General features: G+C 42.9%; 1 protein-coding gene across 2 annotated transcripts; it reads right to left on the bottom strand.

The window, feature by feature from the left end:
• Positions 1–948: 948 nt before the first annotated feature.
• Positions 949–19518, bottom strand: RSPH9 (radial spoke head component 9). 2 transcript variants are annotated; one of them, XM_053973878.1, is made up of 5 exons: positions 19277–19518; positions 18935–19097; positions 18119–18248; positions 17412–17564; positions 949–1219 (listed from the first exon to the last, which is right to left on the bottom strand). In XM_053973878.1, exons 1-5 carry the CDS (start codon positions 19501–19503, stop codon positions 1059–1061), a joined length of 834 nt encoding a protein of 277 aa, XP_053829853.1. In that variant the 5' UTR covers positions 19504–19518; the 3' UTR covers positions 949–1058. The 2 variants fall into 2 exon arrangements, with proteins under 2 accessions (XP_053829853.1, XP_053829854.1); XM_053973879.1 differs by having other exon boundaries at positions 17418–17564.
• Positions 19519–21093: the final 1575 nt, after the last annotated feature.

Raw genomic sequence — 21093 nt, 5'->3', positions numbered from 1 at the left:
AGGAAAAAAAAGGTAAGGATAAACCTGTATTATCCAGGAAATCAAATTAGATTTAAATGGTTCTTTTTAGCCTTATTTTGTGAAATAAAAGCCCTAGATTCAGTCCCTTGAGCTGGCCAAGATTTTTTGCTTTGGGAGACATAGCCAACACTTCATACTGAGATAAAATCTCTGGCTGACTGTATCTGTTTTATAAAGCTTTGAAAGCTACAGCCTTTCAGAAAGGAAAATATTTTTCTTTATTCTCATACATACAGAAGTTACTCTGTCTTCTAGCTCAGGTAGCTCTGCTCAGTGAGCTTTGCTAAAGGAAAAGTCACTGGATTAAACCATTGTCTTGAGATGAACCTAAAAAAGCACATTTTTCAAGACCAGGTGATGCCTACAGCTATTTTTTTTCCTATAGTTTAGTGACATGAGCTGGAAAGACCCCTCTAATTTTGGTGAAAACTTAACATCTGAAAAGCAAAATACTCTCTTCAATATGCCTTTCTAGAGTTCAGGTTTTAATACAGATCTCTTACAGTATACATCAGCTTTCTGCCCTGACTCCCTCTGCTTTTGTCATTCATGGATGACAGCAGGTATTCATTCACGTTTCCAAATTAGTTCTTGTGTAAGCAAGGTGCTTTTGTAACCAGACAGATGGCCTAGGTTTGATTTCTGACCTAGAGCTTGCCTGTCAGGGAAGAAAATGCCATTTGTTACTATCTAAAGATCCTCAGTGACACATTACAGGGAGAGCTTGGTGCTAATAATGCCAAGGTTGTGTTCAATCCCCATATGGGCCATTCACTTAAGAGCTGGACTCGACGAGCCTTGTGAGTCCCTTCCAACTCGGAATATTCTGTGATTCTCCGAATTCCATCTGGAGTTCAGGGAGGATTGCATACAATGAAGTCTTAGGAAAATAATCAGGGCCAACATCCAGGCACAAAAGAATCCTGCTCAAAGTGCAGAGGTTTCACATTTTTATTAGAACAAGCAGTAAACAAAATTTCCTAAGTATAAAATGTAGATCTTCTCTAGTTCTTGAGTCCTTCTCCCAGACACAAGAGTCACAGCATGAAGGGCAGATCGAGATTCTTCTCACCAGTGCCAAAGTAGACGTAGCCAAATTGCTTGGTCATTGGGACATGATAGAATGTCAGTCCCAGCCACAGCAGGCTCCGCAGCACCACCACAGTGCCTCCCTTCTCCAGCTGGATACTCCAGGAGCCTGTGTGAGAGATGTGCAAGTGAATCACTGGAAAAGAGAAAGAGGCAGGGCTCCTGCAGCAAGTTAACCTAAGCTGAGAGAAGGGCTGCCATGGGTTCTGCCTGACCAGTTAACAGTGCACGAGGCTGCACTGGGGTTTGTGACACCTGAAAAGAGTGGAGAACATAAACCTTGATGCCCTGTTTTCCTTTTGTCAGCTTAGCACTGCAGGTTGCCCTCATTTCCAGATGTCTGTCTGGGTTCACATAGTAGCATATTCCCATGGCTATGGTGGTAATGTCACATGCATCACAGGAAGGGACCCTCAAACTCCAGACTGGTTTAGCTGATCCCCAGGAGAGGCTGCAGCTATTCTTGGCTGTATCTGAGTGGGCAGCAGTTACTCCAACAAGCTCTGCCACCTACTTGGTGTAGCTAAGAGCTATAGAGAGCCAAGATGAGCTATAGCAATCCTGCATAGGAATGAAATTTGTCCTTAAAATAAACTTCTAGCATTAGTAGTGGGAAGAGAAAGAAGGTGCTTTCCTCCTTCAGGGAAGACTGGTTTCTCTGATGCAGCAACTGGAAAAAAAAAAGAGAAAATGAAAAGTAGGGTATTTCCTATCTGAGAAATATATGGAAAAGGTTAATTCTCTTCAGTCTTTCTTGGCTCCACTGTTGAAGAGGATGTGCGTGGTAGGGGCAAAGGGATTAGTTTCCACATTAATTTTGTTTTGGCTCCACAGAAGAAGTTCAGAGCCAGTGTGAAAATGCAGTTTCTTCTTGATACAAGGATCTCAGAGCCTCTGAGTATTTATTTTGCATCTGACATGACAGCTTGGGAATTGTGCCAGAGGGAGGGGGCTGAAGTATCAGCTTGGATTCAGTGCTGGAGGGCAAGGAGCTGCCAGGAGAAGAAAATACCAGCTTCGGCACCAAATCAATAATACCTAGAGGCTACAATGTAGGGAAGAAGGGTCCTCCTGAATCTCCATCTAAAAAAAACAGGAGCAGGCCCAAATTTAAAAAATGTGGTTGGAACTGTCAGGTTACAATTGGCCTAGAGTCAAGCAGTCAGCCTATCTGTACCCAAAGCCAAAATCTGCCAATTCCGGAATAAGCAGAAAGCACATAATGTGTTGGGCTATTTAGGCAGTATTCATCTGTGTAGATAATTTTAGGCTCATTAATTTTAGGCTCATCAATTTATGCTATGATTCATGCTTACTCATGTCACGGTTAGCCTGGGGAAGGACTTCTGTGATTGCTGTCAGCTGCGTGTCCTCCCGCTCCCACTCACTCGTGACTCTTGGCCAATCTTAGTCACATCCGACAAAGGGCTGAAGGGCTTTAACACCCCAGGTTCCTACAGCAGGTCTCCCTGGGATGTGGCCCAAGGGCTGACTGAAGCTCCTGGAGCTTTGGTCTGCTAGCAGCTGCAATGAAGCACAGGCTGTCAGGCCTGCCTGGCAGCTACAAGGCAGCAGCAACTAGCTGGGCAATCCACGTTCATGCAGCCTTGGGCTCTTGTATGCTCCCTTCACAGTAGATGTTGTCTCATGTGCAGTTCATGGCAAACTACAGTAACTGAAGGAAGGAAGGAAGTTGAGGGGAAATGTTTATATGGTGGCTGCAGAGTCAGAAAGAAACAATACAGTTCAAAACCCTGTAAAACCAGGTGTTGAGTTGTGCTGCTCACCTGTTACCTAACTCTTAATATTTCTGTACTTCTCAAAAGTTTCTTGGCCACTACTGTTTCCTCTGCCTCTTTCAGTAGCAAGTTCTACATGTTTGTTATACTATAATATGCAAGTCTTGTGTCATCTCTGATCTGCCACCTTTCAAAGTACCCTCTTCAGTCATGTGCAAATGTGGAACTCAGTGAACAGCAAGAATAACTACCTCCTTTCTGACAGACTGACTTGAGCTGCTGGACAGAAGTACAAAACAGACATTCACAGTCTTTTTTGGGAGATTTCTGCTTTGGAGAACTTACTTCAGACTCACTCTCCTCCACATTTCCACTAAAGACAAACAACTGGGGTTGCAGTAAAGCAGAGGACTAGTTAATATTGGACGGTCAATACAGGTGTGTGCCATCTTTTCACCTTCCTTGCACTGACATTCTTTACACAAGTCCTACATACAACATGAGCTAATATCTTCACAAGCAGTGGTTTCACATACAAGGCAACCCCATCTCCCATCCAGTCTCTCCAGTGCCACTCATATGGACACAAACTGGCCTGGATCTTTTTCATACCTGGAGTAAAAATGCCTATTATGGTTCAGCCACTGGGATTATAAATCCTGACTGAGGGGATCTGCATGTTCTTAAGAAATTCCATCACTTGGATAGCAAGGAAGCCCAGATGAGGAAGACTTTGCTAGAAGGCAAATCATGCAGTGACTGAAGCACTACAGCCATTTGCTGTCAAAGGACAAGCTTTCAGTTTCTTGAACTTTGTCTCTAAAAGTTTTCAGCATTTGCTAGTGACATTAGCATGACCATTCATAGGAGTGTTGATCAACAAGTAGCAGGCGAATAGGTCTGAATGTAATAGTGACTCTAAATTTCTCCTTTGAATGACTGCTCCCAGCACATGGTTCTTCAGCTTGAATTTGTATAAATAACCTACAAGTCTTTCCTCCAAATACTGATGGTACTTGCTGCAGCTTTACACACTGGTTTGTGGGGAAGGGGATGGTGACATGCTGTAAACTTTTCGTAAAGTTTCTCTGACAAAAAGGTAATGCAATGAGGAACTCTTTTTTTTTTTTTTTTGATTTAGGACTAGTCCTCTGAGAAGCAAATTATCAAGAATAGGACTATGCCTTGCCTTGCTGGGTGGTGAAAACCTTTAGGGATTATCTAATTTGTTAATGCTTTTCAACATACTGGAGGCATCTAACAACCTGGGTACATGTGATAGCTTGTTTATATATGTTCACCTACACAGATGAACCCTCTAACCCAAACCATTTACACAGAACAAAAAAAAATATGCCTGGAGCATGACTGCTGGGAAAGGTAAGAGGGAAAACAGGGTTTTCAATCGTGTTAGGAACTGTATCTGGATTTAGACATCTTTCTGTTGGATAAATTCACAGAGGAGGTAGAGTAAATCAACTTAATTAAATCCCCATATCTGTGCTCTGGGGCAATAGAGTACATGCATCCATGATCTCCTCAAAACATTTACCCCGCAACACACAGGCTTATCAATCTTAGCAGAGTATTCAGCAGTTAACTCTGCTGATTAAAGGAACTTCCCATGCACCTTCACACCTGGCAGAAATGGACAGATACAATTGAAGATGGCTCCATTCACTTTCATGCTACATCTCTGAAGGCTATGATGTGCAGTTTCTACATTTCCCTATCATCTGTCCAAGCTGCCAGCTCTCAAAGGGCTCGAATTTGTCATTTCATAAATGTGAGACCTTTGGGGAATATTAATTATTATTGTTACACTTTCCAGCTCTTCTCTGGCCCTTCATTCTGCATGTAGTTCTACACAAATATGAACAGTAAAGTTTTGCTGATGCTGCATAAGCCTTCCTGTGAAATGAAGGCCTGAACAAAAACAAGTCGCATCTGGACTGGCACAACATAGGTTGAGAACAGGAAAAAATTACAAGAAGCTGTCTGGAACTGTAATGTCATTTTCACTGGCATCCTGTATTCAGCCAGAATGATGATTTGTCCTAGAGCTGCTCTTTATGCTGCAGAGCCAAAGAGTAGCAGCAGTGCCACCTTCCACCTTCTACTATCTGGATCACTAGAGACATTTTTCTAACCTAATCATCAAAGGTGATTTTTTCAATATACTTTTCCAGACCGGACTTTTGCAACACACAAAACCCATTCAGAAACTGCATTTGATACACAGTGCAGGTGTATCTTCTAAGAAGAGATTGCATTGAAGTTCTGGAACGTCTCTGGGTTCTTTGGATTTTGTAATAAAGTGAAAAAATTAGAACCTGTTATCTCATTACTTTTTTTTTTCCCCATACCTCACCACATCAGCTGTATTTGAGGAAATGCTGCATGAAACAAATTTTGAACTTGTGTGACATGGAGAAAGTTGTTCTCTCAGAAAGATACAGGACACTTGTGTTACCTTCTATCACAGCTCAACCCTCACTATACTCAAACAATATGCTTTTTTTTGGGAGGGCCCACCTTTTTTGTAGGAGTTTGAAATATTGATGTCATAAATCACTCTAGAAGTACTTTAAACAGTAACTAATGAACAGTATGCATTAATAGCTTAAAATAAATATGCCACCTTTTTTTCCTTAAGAGAAAGTCTTATAAATGCATTTAATAATGCAATATAAAAAGGAATGAGAACTATGAAAATTAAATGCTACTTTCATCCTTTTTTTTTTCTCTTTTGTTTTTTAAACTTTTGTGCTATTACAGATGGTTGCTGGGGTAAAGCCATCACATAGATAGCTTCAGGTCTGTATTACTATAAAAATGTAGAATTAGACTGCTGGGTCCAAATCCTTTTCATCACTGGCTGAGAATATTCCATGGCAGTCCCTATGTCAGACAATATGTCTCTTACTGAGAGACTGGGAAGCTCAAAGCATCAGTTTGTAAGGTACACCAAGATTCCTAGATAAAAGTTGTCAAGAAAAAAAGATTTTAAAATATTATTATTTGCATTGGAGAGAATACAACTAAAACTAGGAGACAGCAAGTTAAGGTTGGATTTCCTAGAGTTAAATACTGATTTTAACTTGCGTCTCCGTGTGTGCTGTCTCTAAATCAGGCAGCAGAGTTAACTTCACACATCATGTAAAGCTCACTGAGTCCAGGGAAGTGGTCATTGCCCTCACACGAGAGATTCCTACCAGTAACACTGCTCTGGTGAGGTTCCCAAAGTTCAAAATACATTTCTTAAAAGAGCAAGTTAATATTTAAGCTGCACCCAGCAACCTTAAGAAAGCCAAGCAGGCTTTCTGTGCTAAAACTATTGCCTGTTGCTGCTCCAGAAGGGAAGGGAGGGAGCTGCTGTGTGGGAGGAAAGAGCATGGGAAAAGTATCCGCTGGATGAAGATCTGGAGCTTCCTATTCCCTCTTTGGATCAGGCTGCAGCCTCCACCCCTCCAAACACAGGCAGGAATTCTAAGGAGTCCCTTACATCTTTCCCAAACAAGAAAGTGCTTTGAAGATCCTGATGTTCACCCCATGTTAAACCACTGCCTTTTTTATGGCCCTTCAACAGCTGCCAGAACACCAGGGCTGAATTTCAAAAGTCAACCTCCTTCTCAGCTTCTTCTTCCTTTCCAGTCGCCAATAGAAATCCCTGTCTTATCCCCCATGTCTGCCTCAGCTATGGGCTGAATCTTGTAATCCACAAAAGCAATAGGGTGCGTGAGACATGAGCTTTTAAACAAAACCCTTCCAAGAGGGCTGTTTGCAGAAGAACTTTCCTGCTTTAACTGGTCCACTTGCAGTATGACCTCTCATAACACTGCTGCTTTGGAGGTGATTCAGCAATGCCTCATTTCAGTGCAAGCTTGAGAAGAAACAGCTTTAAGAGCTAGACAGCCTGATAGAGAGGCTCCACATCACAAAAGCTCACAGAGGGTCATAAAAGTGACATTATCAATTCTTCTTCAAAGGAGGAGATGTCTCAAGGGAAAAGCAGCCACAGTGTGGTTGTACTTACCATTAACACATTATGGTGCCACAAGAGCAGGTTACAACATCTATTGCTGCAGTTAGTCCTGAGTGAGAGTCAAGTATGGAGTCATAGGACAAATATTAACACCCAGAGAGGGGCAACATAACCATTTCCCTCTGCAAAAGCAGCCACTGCTTGGCTGCGTGACCCCAAGCACTTAGAGCTGACAAAGCTGCACGACACCCGTGGGATTTAGCTGCCATTTCCCTCCAACAGAAAATCCTACACAAGGAAGAGCTTCCTACTTCTAATTTGTTGTCTGTAGGGAACAAAGACAAATTGCAAACCAGAGCAGCTGTAAGGAAAGGTCACCATGCTTTGGCTCTCAATAAATTGTGCCACACAGATATTTCACGCATAGCCTACCAGCCATAAGGACACATCCAAACAGTCCTATGTGGGGCCCAAACTCCTTCGTGCCACTTACTGGCTGCAAACTAAATCTCTTCCATTTGCTTGACACACCACCTGCAGCCCATATGTTAACACTGCTGTCAATATTTCCAATTCCCCATATAACTATTTAATAATAATTAAATAAAAACACAGACTGGTTGCAGGTTCAGTACTATTTTTAAAAGCCTCCAGAGCCAAGAAAGCACAGTTAACAGTCAGATGCTGCCAAGTGGCTCTTGCATGGTCCTAATGCTTGCCATGTCCTTGACATACAAATACCACCATGCCCAAAAACCAAAGTAAAATGGTCATACTTTAGAGGCTTTTCCTCTCCATTATCCTCTCCCACTGGGGATGCCTCTTCAGTAGAAATTATTTTGACAGGTCCAGATCTTCTATTTACACATGAAGAACCTGTTTCCTGCTGACAATGAAGAACCAGGGATTGCAGTGCTGTCCCAGATACACAGTATTCAGGTACCTCCAAGTAAAAATGAAATTCAGGCCATATTTAGGCATTTGACAATAGTGCTGCTTAATCCAGCTGAAGCAGCCTCTGCCCTCAAATCCTTATTCCCACCCTCATCATTTTTCCATCATAGAGACCACAAAAGTGTTTATTTACTGCTTAGTGAGTCAGGTAGGGGAAATAATCTGGCTGAAAATATACTAGAGAGAAACAACATTATTTTTCCAGCTGGAATCTGCACAGCCAGCAATGCCAACACAAAAGAAGGGACAATACACAGAAATAAATGAGCACCAGAGGATGGGAAGGACTGAAAAAGCTAGCACTGAAGTAATACACACCAAATTAGAGCCTCCTTTATAGCCCTGTTAGTTTGCCCTTTAGTCCTAAATCCACCTGATAAAACAAAACAAAACAAAACAAAAAGATTCTAATTAAGAGAAAGATGCAGACTGCACAGCATTAGAATAAAGACTTGGAATAGGGCTGTGCACTAGAGGATACAGCAAAACCATATGCAATCAAAACTTATAAGGTGTAGGGAAAACTGATTAAAATCCATGCTATTTGTATTCTGACAACTACAGTACAGATCACTGAATCTTGGGTTTTCTGCAGTAAATTTAGAAATCTCTCAGAATGGCAAATCACCTCCTTCCAAAGCACAAGTTTATGCTGGGTCTCATCACACTCCATATTTCTTGTTCAGCTGGTCGCTGTGGAAACGTTTTTGGAGCGTGCCAGGAGTCACGTAGCATCTACCTGGGGAGCCCCTGCATTAATCCGTCACCTTCGTGGGTTTCTCTGAGCCCATTGGTTGGTGGGAAGAAAAAGGAGTCTCTCGCCCCTCCCTGCTCTGAATGAAAGACGCTTCCTCTAAATCTTGCTACAGGATTTCAGGCTCAATTCAGCTTCTTTGGGGCTTTTGTCACCAAACAAATGTGATGTCTTTGAAAGAAAGATTAACAGTTTGATGAAAGGATGCAATGGGCAGCTTTGTTCTAGCCTGCTTCCCCTAGAGCTTTTGGTCACTGTCACTTTCTTACCCACGGGAGAATATCTGTCTGACTCTCAGAGGAGATTATGGCCACCTTGTAAGATTTTTCCTCTCCTGGTAACAAAGCACTGGCCACTTTGAGGAGGTGATAATGATGAACAGGGGCTGGATTAGGGGCAAAGAACCTCACATTGATCTCTGAATTCTGAGAAAACACAAAGGAGTCGATGCTGGGATTCAAAACCCACCAAATGCTTAGAGCACATCCAGTTCACTCTCCTGCAGGAGGGGCAAGTCCACAAGCCCCGTCAGTCCCCCAGTTGTAGTTCTTACCTCATCATCAAATTAGCAAGGCTAGTTAAAAGATCTTGGGATGAGGAACAGATGGCACGGATTATAAACTGTTGATGTTTTTGTACTAAACTAGATACGAATTCTGGACCAAATTATCCGAAGAGTTTACCAGTTTTTGAGAATAATGTCACACTGAGAATTTCCACATAGCACACTGCAGTGCTAATTCTGAACACTAAAGGCTAAGCATCTTTTAATGACTGTGATAGCCTAGCTATTTCTGCTCAGCATAACTGCTGTACAAATATACCCGAAGATGAACTGTCCCTTGTCCTTTTCCCTTTACTCACTGCCACACATCCCTTCAGCATGCATATTTTCAATCCATATGATATTTGTGTACAGTAAAACAAGATGATGTTAACTGGCTTCTTCCCATCAAAATCTCTGGAGCCAAATGGGCAGCAAATAGCAAAGCAAAGCTATATGCAGGGCTGGCACCAATGCTAATGACTGCACAGGCAGGAGCTGCCACTCCTTGGAGCCCCTTCAGAAACAGATCACTCCTAGCAAAAACTGACCTCGTTCTGACTTCAGTAAAACACAAACTGTCCTAGGATTTCCCCCACAAGTAATTTTTCATCATTCCCTAGAGAAAAGGTTAGGCCAAGGCAGACTGATGTGGTGATAAACCTGCAGCTTCTGGTTCTGTGAGGTTTTACCAGCATTTCCCATCATTTTAGCAAGAAGTTCATCTCCTTTTTATGTCCAAGGAACCAGAAGCTTAAATGGAGACAGGGTGGGTCATGATTTCTTTCACTGAGGAGGAAAAAAGCCTTTAAATAAAACCCTTTTCAACCCTGGAAAGTTACTACGAAGACTCTGCTTCTGTCCTCATTCTTTCCCTACAGCAGTCTGGAAAGTGAAGGACTCCACCACAGCTCTCAGTTGATGGGCAGCCCTGTTCCAGTATAAACTCATCTGAGGTCTGACTAAACAAAACTCTGAGGTGATATAGACCCAGGACCCAAAAGCAGTGAATGCACTGCTTTATTACCCATAGACACAAAGCCCAAGGAAAACAGGCTCCTTTCCAGTAATCCAAGCAGACCATGATCAGCCAGTCATAAGCTCTAATACTAGCTGGCCCGGGAGTCCTCCTGCCATGCTGCCACAAGAGAGGTTCCAGTCTGATCTCGAACTCCTGAGCTGGCAGCACCCCAGTTTGTAGAAGGGACAGCATCTTATCTTGCTCCTAGGCAACTTTCTTGGGTCACTGCAGGAATGGCCTTAACAGCCTCTACACATCACTGGTAAAAAATAAGAGTGACCCTACTTTTAAAGAATGTAGGGGACATGCTTATATATTGTCTATGTCCATTCGCATGCGTGTGATCTGTACGGATGCTGAGAAAGCCATTGAAAAGCCTAGTGACCATTCCAGATATTGGCTAAGCTTGAAAGGGAGAGAATATCTTCTCTATACCTACAGTTCAGGAGGCCAGTATGCCACACACACTCTGGAAACTCAGGACATACCTTTGCCTTGATTTGATGCTTCTCCTGGTGATTTTTTTCCCATTTTACTTTTTTGTGGTTTCCTTTTCTGTGCTCAGCACTGACAATGCTGGCACCATAGTGCACCCTGCTGGAAGGCAGCAGCTAGAGTCATCCTGGAATTACTCCTAAGGATGGCCGACTTCAGTTTGAACAGAGAAATTCAGGTACCAATGCTTTTACCAAAAATCCACTAAGCCAGCTACTGGGTTCGCTTTTCAGATCAGAAATCCTACTGTTCTGATGCACACTCATCTGGTTTTCTCATTCTCTACCACTGTATTTTAAAGCTTGTTTGTCAAAATGACTTGTATTAATGTCAGGCAACTCCATGGGATTCTGTAGCTCAGTTTCACACATTCACCAAGTCTAAGGATCACATCTCCTATAACAAGGAATGAGGATAGCTGTGAGCCATGCTAGGTATTTCAGTCTATATTTTCACTCTCTTTTTATCCTTGCAAACATCAAGTACTGCCTTCTCATTTATTATGGGTCTTTTAGTTTGGATTTCAGTGAGACAGCTTGAAAAGCCTTGTCCCCGTGTGGCTCTTGGCAGGCTAAGGAGTAAAGTGCTCTTGCTCTCGGCTTTCACAGAGCTGGGGAGGTGCTGCTTATTGTTAAGCAATGAAAGGGGAGGGCTCAGGTCACATCTGTGAAATGTTAGTGGAGAAGGGAGGCTGGGTGAAAGTAGGTGGCCAGCACAGCATAGCACTTCGGTGGATTTTGCAAGGCCACTAGGGAGATAGGCAGCCATTTGTCTTAGAGTCCTGATAAAGGGCCCTTGCCTCTGGTGGCTGGCTGGGGGCTGTAAATACCTCTGCAGACACAGACTCTTCAAATGGCTGGAGACGGAGGCTGATAGGGGATTAATCGCCTTGAAGGGAGGAGGGAGGGGGGAGGGGGATCGAAAGCAAGTTAATTAGCTGTGTTAATGTATGGAGATAAAACAGGGTCGTGCCTCCTGGCCTTCTTCCTTCCTGCACCCTGACTTTTGGGACAGCCATGATGGGGCTACCAAAATGGCCCTTGAGAACAGCCACGGAAACTATCTTCCACTTAGAAATGCAGCCCCTCCATCTTCAAGGACCCATTAGGCACCAGCTTTTGCTAAACCGATAAAGACCGTGCTAATGAACCTCAGATGACAGGAGGTTAGTGTTCTAACCGAGGCTACTGTTCAGCGAGCTTACAGAAAAGCTCGTGCTCCAAGTTTTTTCAGCCAAAGAAATGGCCACAAATCCCTTTGTCTGTAATGCTGTATAGGGAGTGCTCCAAAACCACTGCACTTTTGGGTGAAGAAAAAGCTACAATCCAAGTGGCTGTTAATTTCTCCACAGTCAAATGGTAAAAGAGCTGGAATGATCTTTGGTCTAGGCATTTCTTCTACCCTTATTTTCATCTTGAAATGGAAAGTAGACAAGACTCACTGATTCACCCTGCCACTGTATACCCATTTGGACTGATGCTATAAAATCTCCCAGCAATAAAGATCCACAATAGCAGTAAGCCAGGAATCTCCTCAGCCCTCTTTTGAGTCCTCACATATCATAGTTCAGAAAGCAATGCCAGCTGAAATGAGCTGACTTACTCTTGGAACCCTTTGTCACCTTTGTGTTACTGTCATTGACAATGAAGAAGTCCAAGCTGAACATCACCCTCCATGGCTGCCATCAAGTTTATGGCCAGGCATACCAGGAATCTGGACTCCTGCATACCACTGGCATTAAACTGAAGTCACTTACGCATATCTGGAACTATCAACTTGTATTTGCATTTGACTGAAACACAATTCCCAGGAAGACATCCAGCATGATATTAAGATACCAAGAGACATAGGCTCATCCATTACCCTTGCTAACTGGTAATCTTTTCACTCTTAGAAATTTTATCTCATTGTTCATTTTAGTTCTGCATATAATTTTTAGCTGCTGATTCCTGTTCTGCCTTTCTCTACTATAATAAATAGATCTTCAGTACCTAATACTTAAACTCCACAGAGTATTTACACAGTGTAATACAGCCATTCTCACAGGCTTTTCCTCAAGATAAACAGATTGAACTGTTTATGTCTCTCACCAGCCTTTGAATAATTTTTTGACTCTTTTCTGCAACTCTCCAGTTTTTCAGTGTGCAGTAATCCAATTATGATTCCACTAGCAGTATATGCAAAAGTAAAATCACCCCCCTGTTCCTAGTTGCTACACCCTTGTTTATGTATCTGCAGATCAAGTCACCCTTTTAAGTCTCAGAATCAGCCTGGGAGCTGATGTTCAGTGAGTTGTGCCTGGATTTCCTTTCAAAGCCACAGTTTCTAGAATACAATTCCCAAAGTCTGACTTACAGTCCTTACTTTCCTCATGTGACTTTGCAGGTATGTACACCAAAATGTACTGTATTTAAGTAAGCCCAGTTTTCCAGTTGTCTGTATCTATCCTGCCCTTGTCATTATTTGTCTCTCCACCAACCCTTTATTTTTATATCATTTATAAATAAGTTGAAGAATATCAATATTGGCACTGGTCCCTTTCTGACCTCTCCCAGAAATACACCCACTTCACTGAATTCTGAATCATAACTGCTAAGGAAGATTAAATTTAGGAGAATAATTCTGCAATGCCAGGATTTATTAAAGATTATTATGCCACAAGTCTCCTGAGATAATAATTTCAGAAATAACTTATCTGACTCCACCATTTTAATGTTTTTGATCCATGGTAAATGTTGTTTAACTCTACCCTCTCTTAGCAAACAGTCTGAAAACTGCCTGAAACAGTATTTTATTGTCTTTGCTTGATGCAAGTCCATATTCTTTCCAAAAAGAAACCAGAAAAAAAATTGAGCTCTTCTGCCCTTCCACATGCTTATCAGCCTTTTTACCATTACCATTTAGTGACAGTTTCCAGTACCTTTACTATACTTTCTTTTCTCCTCAATATAGTTTAAAAAAATATCTGCCTTACCATTGTCACGGACTACTCCAGTTATTCTGCCTCCCTATGTCACTCTCTACTCATTATAAATTCCAATTTGTATCAATCATTAATCATTCCAAACCTTCTGCATTTCCTTTTATATGTCCTTTTTAAAATTCTAATTTCTACTCTTAATCTACAAGTGAACTGTGGTAGGTTTTCAGCTAAAGGCAGCTATTTAATGACTGGGGGTCATGACTTTTGAAGAGTCTTCTCATATAAATCCTATTTCCACTCATATCTTTTCCTATCTAGACATACCTCCCTGCCTACATCAGTTTTTAGCAATGTTCTGTTGGTATCCCTTATCTACATTTCAAAGTGATCTGATTCAGTAATCTGTAACAAACCCTGAGAGTCAAGCTATTGCTTTTCTGAATTGCAGTTTGAAAGTGGCAAAGAACTGAATTCTCCATCCCTTGTCTCACTTCCTTCCAAGCTTTCCATTCTACACTCCTACCTCAGGTTTTCACTCATCCTCTTTCCTTATCCTTGCAGAATGGAGCATAGTCTGATCTGATACCAGGGTCACAGTGAAATCAACTTTCCCCCTCCATTTTCACTTCCCCCATTATTCCCCATGCCTGAAATGTGTCTATTATTTCATATCTTCACAACATAAGTCATTAAGTGAAAATACTGTAGGCATGCTAGGAATTATTGCTATTTGCTTTGCCATTCCATTATCTACAAGCAGATGTAGTTACCACAGCCCTAGCTCCTGAAATACTATGTCCAGGGTTCCAAACTCCATGCAGCAGAAAGGACAACACTGGCAATGTGCCAGCAGCTGAAAGGCCACATCTAATTCTGCATAAAGTTGAGCAGATTGTCTGCTTAGACTAGAGCAAACAAGCTTATCTTTAATGCAGACATATGGCCAGCAAAACCTACAGATCCCAGCATGCAACGTTCTGGCCAGCTGGCCATTTGGATCAGGATGAAGCATTACATGATCTGATACTGTGGTGACAGAAGATCTGTATCACAACCCCTCCGTGTTCACGCTGTCGAGACAAGGTTCTCATTTCCCACTTTTCTCTAGAATAATTTTTAAAAATGCATAATAAAAAAAAAAAAAAAAAAAAAAAAAAAAAAAAAAAAAAAAAAACTAAGTCAGTCACTTGTCTGTGGGAGCTGAGACACCAGAATGATTAAAGGAGGAACAGCAACATATTCTGAACTTTTAAAGTGCACAGATAACCTGATAGACACACAGACAGAATCTGGAACCTGCAAACACCACAGATATCACTGGTAAAGATAAGAATGGCAGACAGTTTTGCTACAAAACTCCAAGTTTTTCAATTTTGCACTAAACTCTGCTTTTACCATTGTTGCCTTTATTCAACCCAGTTTTAACTTCCTTTCTTCCCACCTCTCAGCTGTCATATAAAATGTTCTCTCTGCCTCCAACTTTCCATTCTGTAAGACACCTCTGCTCTCCTATAATGACACACCATATATCTTATGACAGTTACCCCCTTGACAGCCATCACAGATGCTAAGTATCCAATTAATAGAGAAAACTATTCCAACAGAGTTGTTACTTTTAGACAGGTTAAAATCAGCCCTTAATCTCTCAGTTCTGTTCTTTAGGTCTTTTAAGATGATTGGGGAATTTAGCCAATGCAAGCTGGGAGCTTCACTCCAATGTCACTTACCCCCAGATCACTTCTTATTTATTTATTGAGAAAAGAGACAATTCTAGCTTCAGTCACAATTCTAGATGCAATAAATTTGAGAATTCCTACTTCTGCTCTGACAATACAGGATCTAACCAGGAAAGGGAAGAAAACCTTTGGGTCAAAATGAGGGGATTTGACAGAGCTATGAACATGTCAGTAAATAGAAAAAGCACTGTCTACTTTTTCTGCTCTGTCAGGACCAACATGCACTGTCAGAGCTCAAGGAAAGTAATCTGAGAACCAGAGTCTGAATATCTCACAACCAGGAGTGACTCTGGCAAAGCCATGCTGATAAAATCAGCAGAAAGCCTGTGTGTGTCCTGTTTTTTTTCTGCACATTTTCACAAGCAACCACTACTTTTAGGCAAACTGAGGCTTGTTAAAGGAGCCTGGGTTGATCTTCCTTTAATGTCATAGCTCCTATCTGCATGTGATAGAATGCAATTAGAGAGGCTTCATGCCTTGCTGATCCTGTAACCAATTCCTGTCTTACCTCCCTCACCTCCTTCACCTCATCCCCGAATTCAGGACAAAGCAGGCAGAGCTGCACAAGACCATGAAGAATTTTCTCTCACATTAAGAAGCACTCAGCTGCACTTTAGCTCAGGTAGTCTTTCAGAGGCAACTTTTTTAAGGGTACTGAAATCTACACTAATAGCAACATCCACCTGGGAAGGGGGTAAAGATTCATGCTTACACAGACATCAATATGCCACAGGAACACAATCACAACAATGGCACAGTTGAGCCTCACTTTCTATTTGATACCAGGTAAAATACAGCTACAAGTGGAACTTCATTTGAAGATTTTAACAAAGTCACCATCTTCATGTCTAACACATGGTGTGTCTCCCTACCACGAGGGAGGGAGGATAAAAGAGGGGGGACCAGTGGGAAGGCAAACAGTAGCACAACCCAAACTACCATACAAAAATGCAGCTAAAATTTTCTTAGGAGATATCTAGGATCTAATCCCTCTTGCAATTCTGCTTTGAGTCAAAAGGGCCACCTCAGTGAGCCAGGGTATGTAAAAATGTGCAGTCTGTTCCAGACTACACCTCTGGAAAACGACTGCATAAGGACACTCCCAGTAAGTTGAAGAGTGGTTTAGATTTTAGCGGTTTATGCTCTGTTAAAAATGTTCAGAATTCAGGCAGGAGCTCACATTCCCAGTTCTTTTTTTTGCCCAAGGGACGATTGGGAGGAGGGGGTAAGAAGAGAGAGGAAGGGAGGGAGAGAGAATCTGAAAAGCTATTTACAGCACTGGCAATTCACTGCCCATCCACTCAATTCCATCTGACACAGGTCACCTAGTATCCTATCCTACTACTCCTGGACAGGAATAAAATAAAAAATCTAAGTTTGAATTGTTTCCCTAGAATCTCCCTAGACAGAGGACATGAAAACACTTGGTCCAATAAAAAAAAAAAAAAAAAAAAAAAAATGCAGCAAATCAGCAAGACCAGATAGAAACAAATAACAAGCTGCTTCCATCTCTTTAGAGAAATATCTTGCCAGAGGGATCGCTAGAAGAGACTTTAAATATATTTGCAGTTGTTCAGCAGAACAGTAGAGATGTAAACCGAAGATACAATCCAGTATGCCTGTATTTTTTTCTCCTTTCACGATGTATAATCCTGCCACAGTACAGACTATTCCAACGCAGTTTATCCAAGCAACATTTGAATTCAGCCTCTTCGAGTTATCAGCTTGGTGTTAATGAGAGCCCATTTAGATAAAGAAGAGAAATACTGGGTGGAACAAGAGGTGTGAAATACTTCAAACCACATAAATTCTCTCTATCACTGGTGGAGTTATCTCTCCCCCTAGGGTCACCAGTTGTCACAGGCTTTACAGAAGTCAGGAGGGAATATGGCACTGAGGCAGAGTGTGGCCAGACCTGTTAAGAGCATGTGAAAGCCCTGGTGCACTTACATCTTTCCGTTTTAAGCATTTAGAATTGCTTAAAACAGAAAGTAACTACAATATTTAGTAAAGGATAAAGTTCATTTACAGATTCACAGAAGCTTCTCATACTACCTCTACAGTAACCCACAACAAACCCCTCAGTGTTTCCAAGGCTACTCAAACTTCCCTATTGCCTTCCCTCTCATTGCATCTCTCGATTTTGCTACCTTTACCTCGTGGGATATCATGCTCCAGAGAATCTAGAAAGTCGGTGGATGGGTCCAGGTCAGCCTTTTCCAGCAGGGTTTTATTCTTCAGGTTAGCAGGCTCAGTGAAATGGAAATAGGAACTTAACTTTTTTGCCTCCACCAAAGACAGACCTGCAAACAGCCATTGGTGAACATTAATACATACATGAAGGAACAAGGGTAACATTCATTATACTGTCGAGTGCCTCTAATGCCCACAGCCCAGAACAAAATCACAATCTTTCTCCAATAGACTCCACAGAAGGCTTGTCAGAAACAGGTGTCAGCACTCCTTGATGCTGTGGATTGCAGACCATACTGACTGCAGCCCCAGATGACCAATGGGTACTGACTTGAGGACAGCTTTCTGTGCCCATTTGGTCATATCTTATATCTAAATGGACAATTCACTACTTCTACAATTGCTAAACACACCATAAACTACAGTTTATACAGACAAATTACTCAGTTTAATGACTCAGAACTATTATTGACTTCCCACCTTCCAGAGATGAATCATACACCTGAACATTAGTTGCACTGGATTCTCTCCTGCCTGTTCATCTTATCCAAGGGGGGAAAAAAACCCCAACTGAAATCAAAACATCAGTTAGAGAAAGTCATCTTAATTTAAAGCCTTTATGATCAAAGTACAGTTGATCCTGATAAAGACAATCAGAATTTACCTTCAAAGTGCCTGTTTTCATGCACAGACCCAAGAGGAGTCTTCACAAATGCCCCCCGGGGGACAATACCAACTGCTCTGTCTATCTGTTCTATCGTAGCTATGAGGCGGGCCTCCTCCTTGATCACAGGCTTTGAAGAAAAATAGGGAAATTTTAAAGGCAGGGCTTTTCTTGTTTTCATTTCTGAAAATAAACTTGAAGTGATACAATAGACTTATCGTCTTGGAGTCCAATGGCACTAAGAGGATCTCAAAAGACATTTAATAAGATAGGACAGAAAACATGGTTAGGAGCAGACAGTTTAGACTTTCCAGAGATCTAACTATCCATCCCTTCATCTGTTCTTTCCTCCCTCCTCTATTCACCTACTTACTTATTCATTTATAAAAAATGCTGCCTGCAGTTACTATTAAAGCTTCAGAAACTGCAGTGAGGATCTGTACTAGTTGTGCATAATAAAGCATAAGGGATATTTACTATTTCTGAGGCCTATTGAACTGAAAAAAACTGAAGAGTTCAATCAAAAAGCTGTTGCTACACAATGACAGCAAGGGATTACAGAGTTACAGAATATTCTGAATTGGAAGGGACCCATAAGTATCATCAAATTCAACTCTTAAGTTAACAGCCCATACAGTGATTGAAACTGCAACCTTGGTGTTATAAGCCGTGTGCTCTAACCAAGAGGAAATTGTGTATCCTTTGCCTGACCACACGCTCATGCTGTTCATTACAAGTGAGGAGAAGCCACCACCTGTGCAGTGTGAGTGGAACAAATGTTGCAAACAGAGTTCGAAAACGTTTTGCTGGATTTACCTCCTTACCACTTTGAACCAGTCTTGCAGCAGCTTCTGCGTTTATCTCAGCCAAGCTGTACTCAAAAGAAGGATCCCCCTGAAAGCGGCCCTTCAGCTGCTCAGCCAGTGCAAGCATCTCCTTGGTGGCTGGCGTCAGGAGGCTCCAGTCCAAGCAGTTCAAGCTGCCAATGACAAGCACGAATCAGGGCCGAGCCCGGTAAAGAACGGGGCTCGAAGCAACTTCGCCAGGCCCCCGAGGGCATTCCCTGAGACTCCCTCCCCAGATCCGGACAGCACCCCCCGACTCGCACAGCCCCAGCTAGGCCCGGCCGGTCCCTGCCGCCCGGGGCGGCCCCCGCACCTGTACAGGCGGCTGCGGGGCGCGGCGCGGTCGGGGCCCAGCCCCTCGGCGATGTAGTAGGCGCCGCGCACGCCCTGGATGCAGCCCCAGAACCAGACCCGCTCGAAGCGGTAGTCGCGCTGCACCAGCGGCAGCGAGGCGCCCAGCGCCGCCCGCCGCTCCGGGCTGAGCCCCGCGCCGCCGCCGGCCACCAGCGCCAGCGCCGCGGGCAGCGACAGCGCCTCCATCGCGCTCCGCGTCCCCGTTGCCGGGAGACCGCGGCCCGCCCGGGGTCACCCCGCGCTTCCGCCGCAGCAGCGACGGACGAGGCGGGCGGCGCCGGAGGTGCCGTGCTCAGCCCACCCCGCCCGGGGCGCAGAGACGCTGACGAGCAGCAGCCCAATAAGGATGCGGTTATGCGTGTCTGCCTGCGCTGTGTTCCTCAGTTTCGAGAGGCCTAAATCCAAAGTCCAAAACGCAGGCGGGCATACAATTGCATTGCGCCTTCACCAGGATATCACAAAGGGCTCCATTTGCTTTATTTCTTACATGGACAACAGGAGAAAAATCCTTCTGAAGCTCACTGCTTATAATGTCACTCTTGGTCATCCTGGGGAGGGCCATGAAATTGATGAGGGCTGAAGCATCTCCCTGATGAAGACAGGCTGAGAAAGTTGGGATCTTCAGCTTGGAGAAGGAGACTTTTATGGAGACTTCATAGCAACCTTCTACTAACCTTCTACTAACAGGGAAGCCAGAGAGGGACTCTTCATCTGGAACCATAATGATAAGATAAGGAGTGTCAGGTACAAAGTGAAAGAGAAGGAATTTATGTTAGATATTAGGAAGAAATTCTTTACTGTGAGCATGGTGAGACACTGGAACAGGTTGCCCAGGGAGGCTGTGGATCCCCCACTCCTGACAATGTTCAAAGCCAGGTTGGGTAAGGCCTTGAGCAACCTGGTCTAGTGGGAGGTGCCCCTGCCCATAGCAGGGGGTGCTGGGACGAAATGATCTTTAAGGTCCATTCCAATCCCTTAACATTCCATGATTCTGTGCTCTTATCTAGCTCATGTACCTCTATAAATAAATGGCTTATTTATAAATTACAGCATTTGGATTGCTCTTTGGCAGCTTATTTTGCTGAATCACAGACATCCAGGAAACAGCTCCTGCCCTAAAAATCTTGCTGTCTGGCTTAACACAAAATACAATAAATAGTAATGAGATTGTGCAGCTGCTTAGACAAATAGAATTTCTGTTTGACGTCTTCAGGAAATTTAAGCCTTTATATATGTGTGTTATATAAATAAATATGTGCATGCACTTACATTTAAATCCATTGTAAAGTAATAAATTCTTTCTTTTTCATCCGTTTCCTGTTCACTTGTAAGGAAAACACTGATCCTGGGACTGCTGCCTGTAACAGTTGTCACCTGATTTTTTGTCAAGTGAGACGTTTAATGGGCTGTACAGCACACAAACTGACCCATTAGCTTTGCTTACCCTGTACAAAAGGCAACTCAGATTCCTGAAGATTAACCACCTTCTCTTTGACGGGAATCAGGCAGAACACACAGGAGTGACCGCAGAATTTTTGTCCATGCTGCCACCTACCTGTGCCTGTTTTGCTCAATGGAATAGGAATTTTCAGGCTTTGTAGACTCATTTAATCACTGATTTCTCTAGAAGTGTGTGTTAGTATTTTACGTTAGGGCCGCGACTGTCCAGTGAGCAGCGGAACTGCAAGCCAGACTCATTTCACATGAGTCAGAGAGGCAACCCAAGACCATAATGAATTTCTGCCACTGTCAACCACAGCTGGATTCAAACCAGAT

Source organism: Vidua macroura, chromosome 3, assembly GCF_024509145.1.
Source record: "Vidua macroura isolate BioBank_ID:100142 chromosome 3, ASM2450914v1, whole genome shotgun sequence".
In the NCBI taxonomy this organism is placed as follows: domain Eukaryota; kingdom Metazoa; phylum Chordata; class Aves; order Passeriformes; family Viduidae; genus Vidua; species Vidua macroura.
Note: the sequence above shows the minus strand (reverse complement) of the source record. Positions and strands in the feature narration are given on the sequence as shown.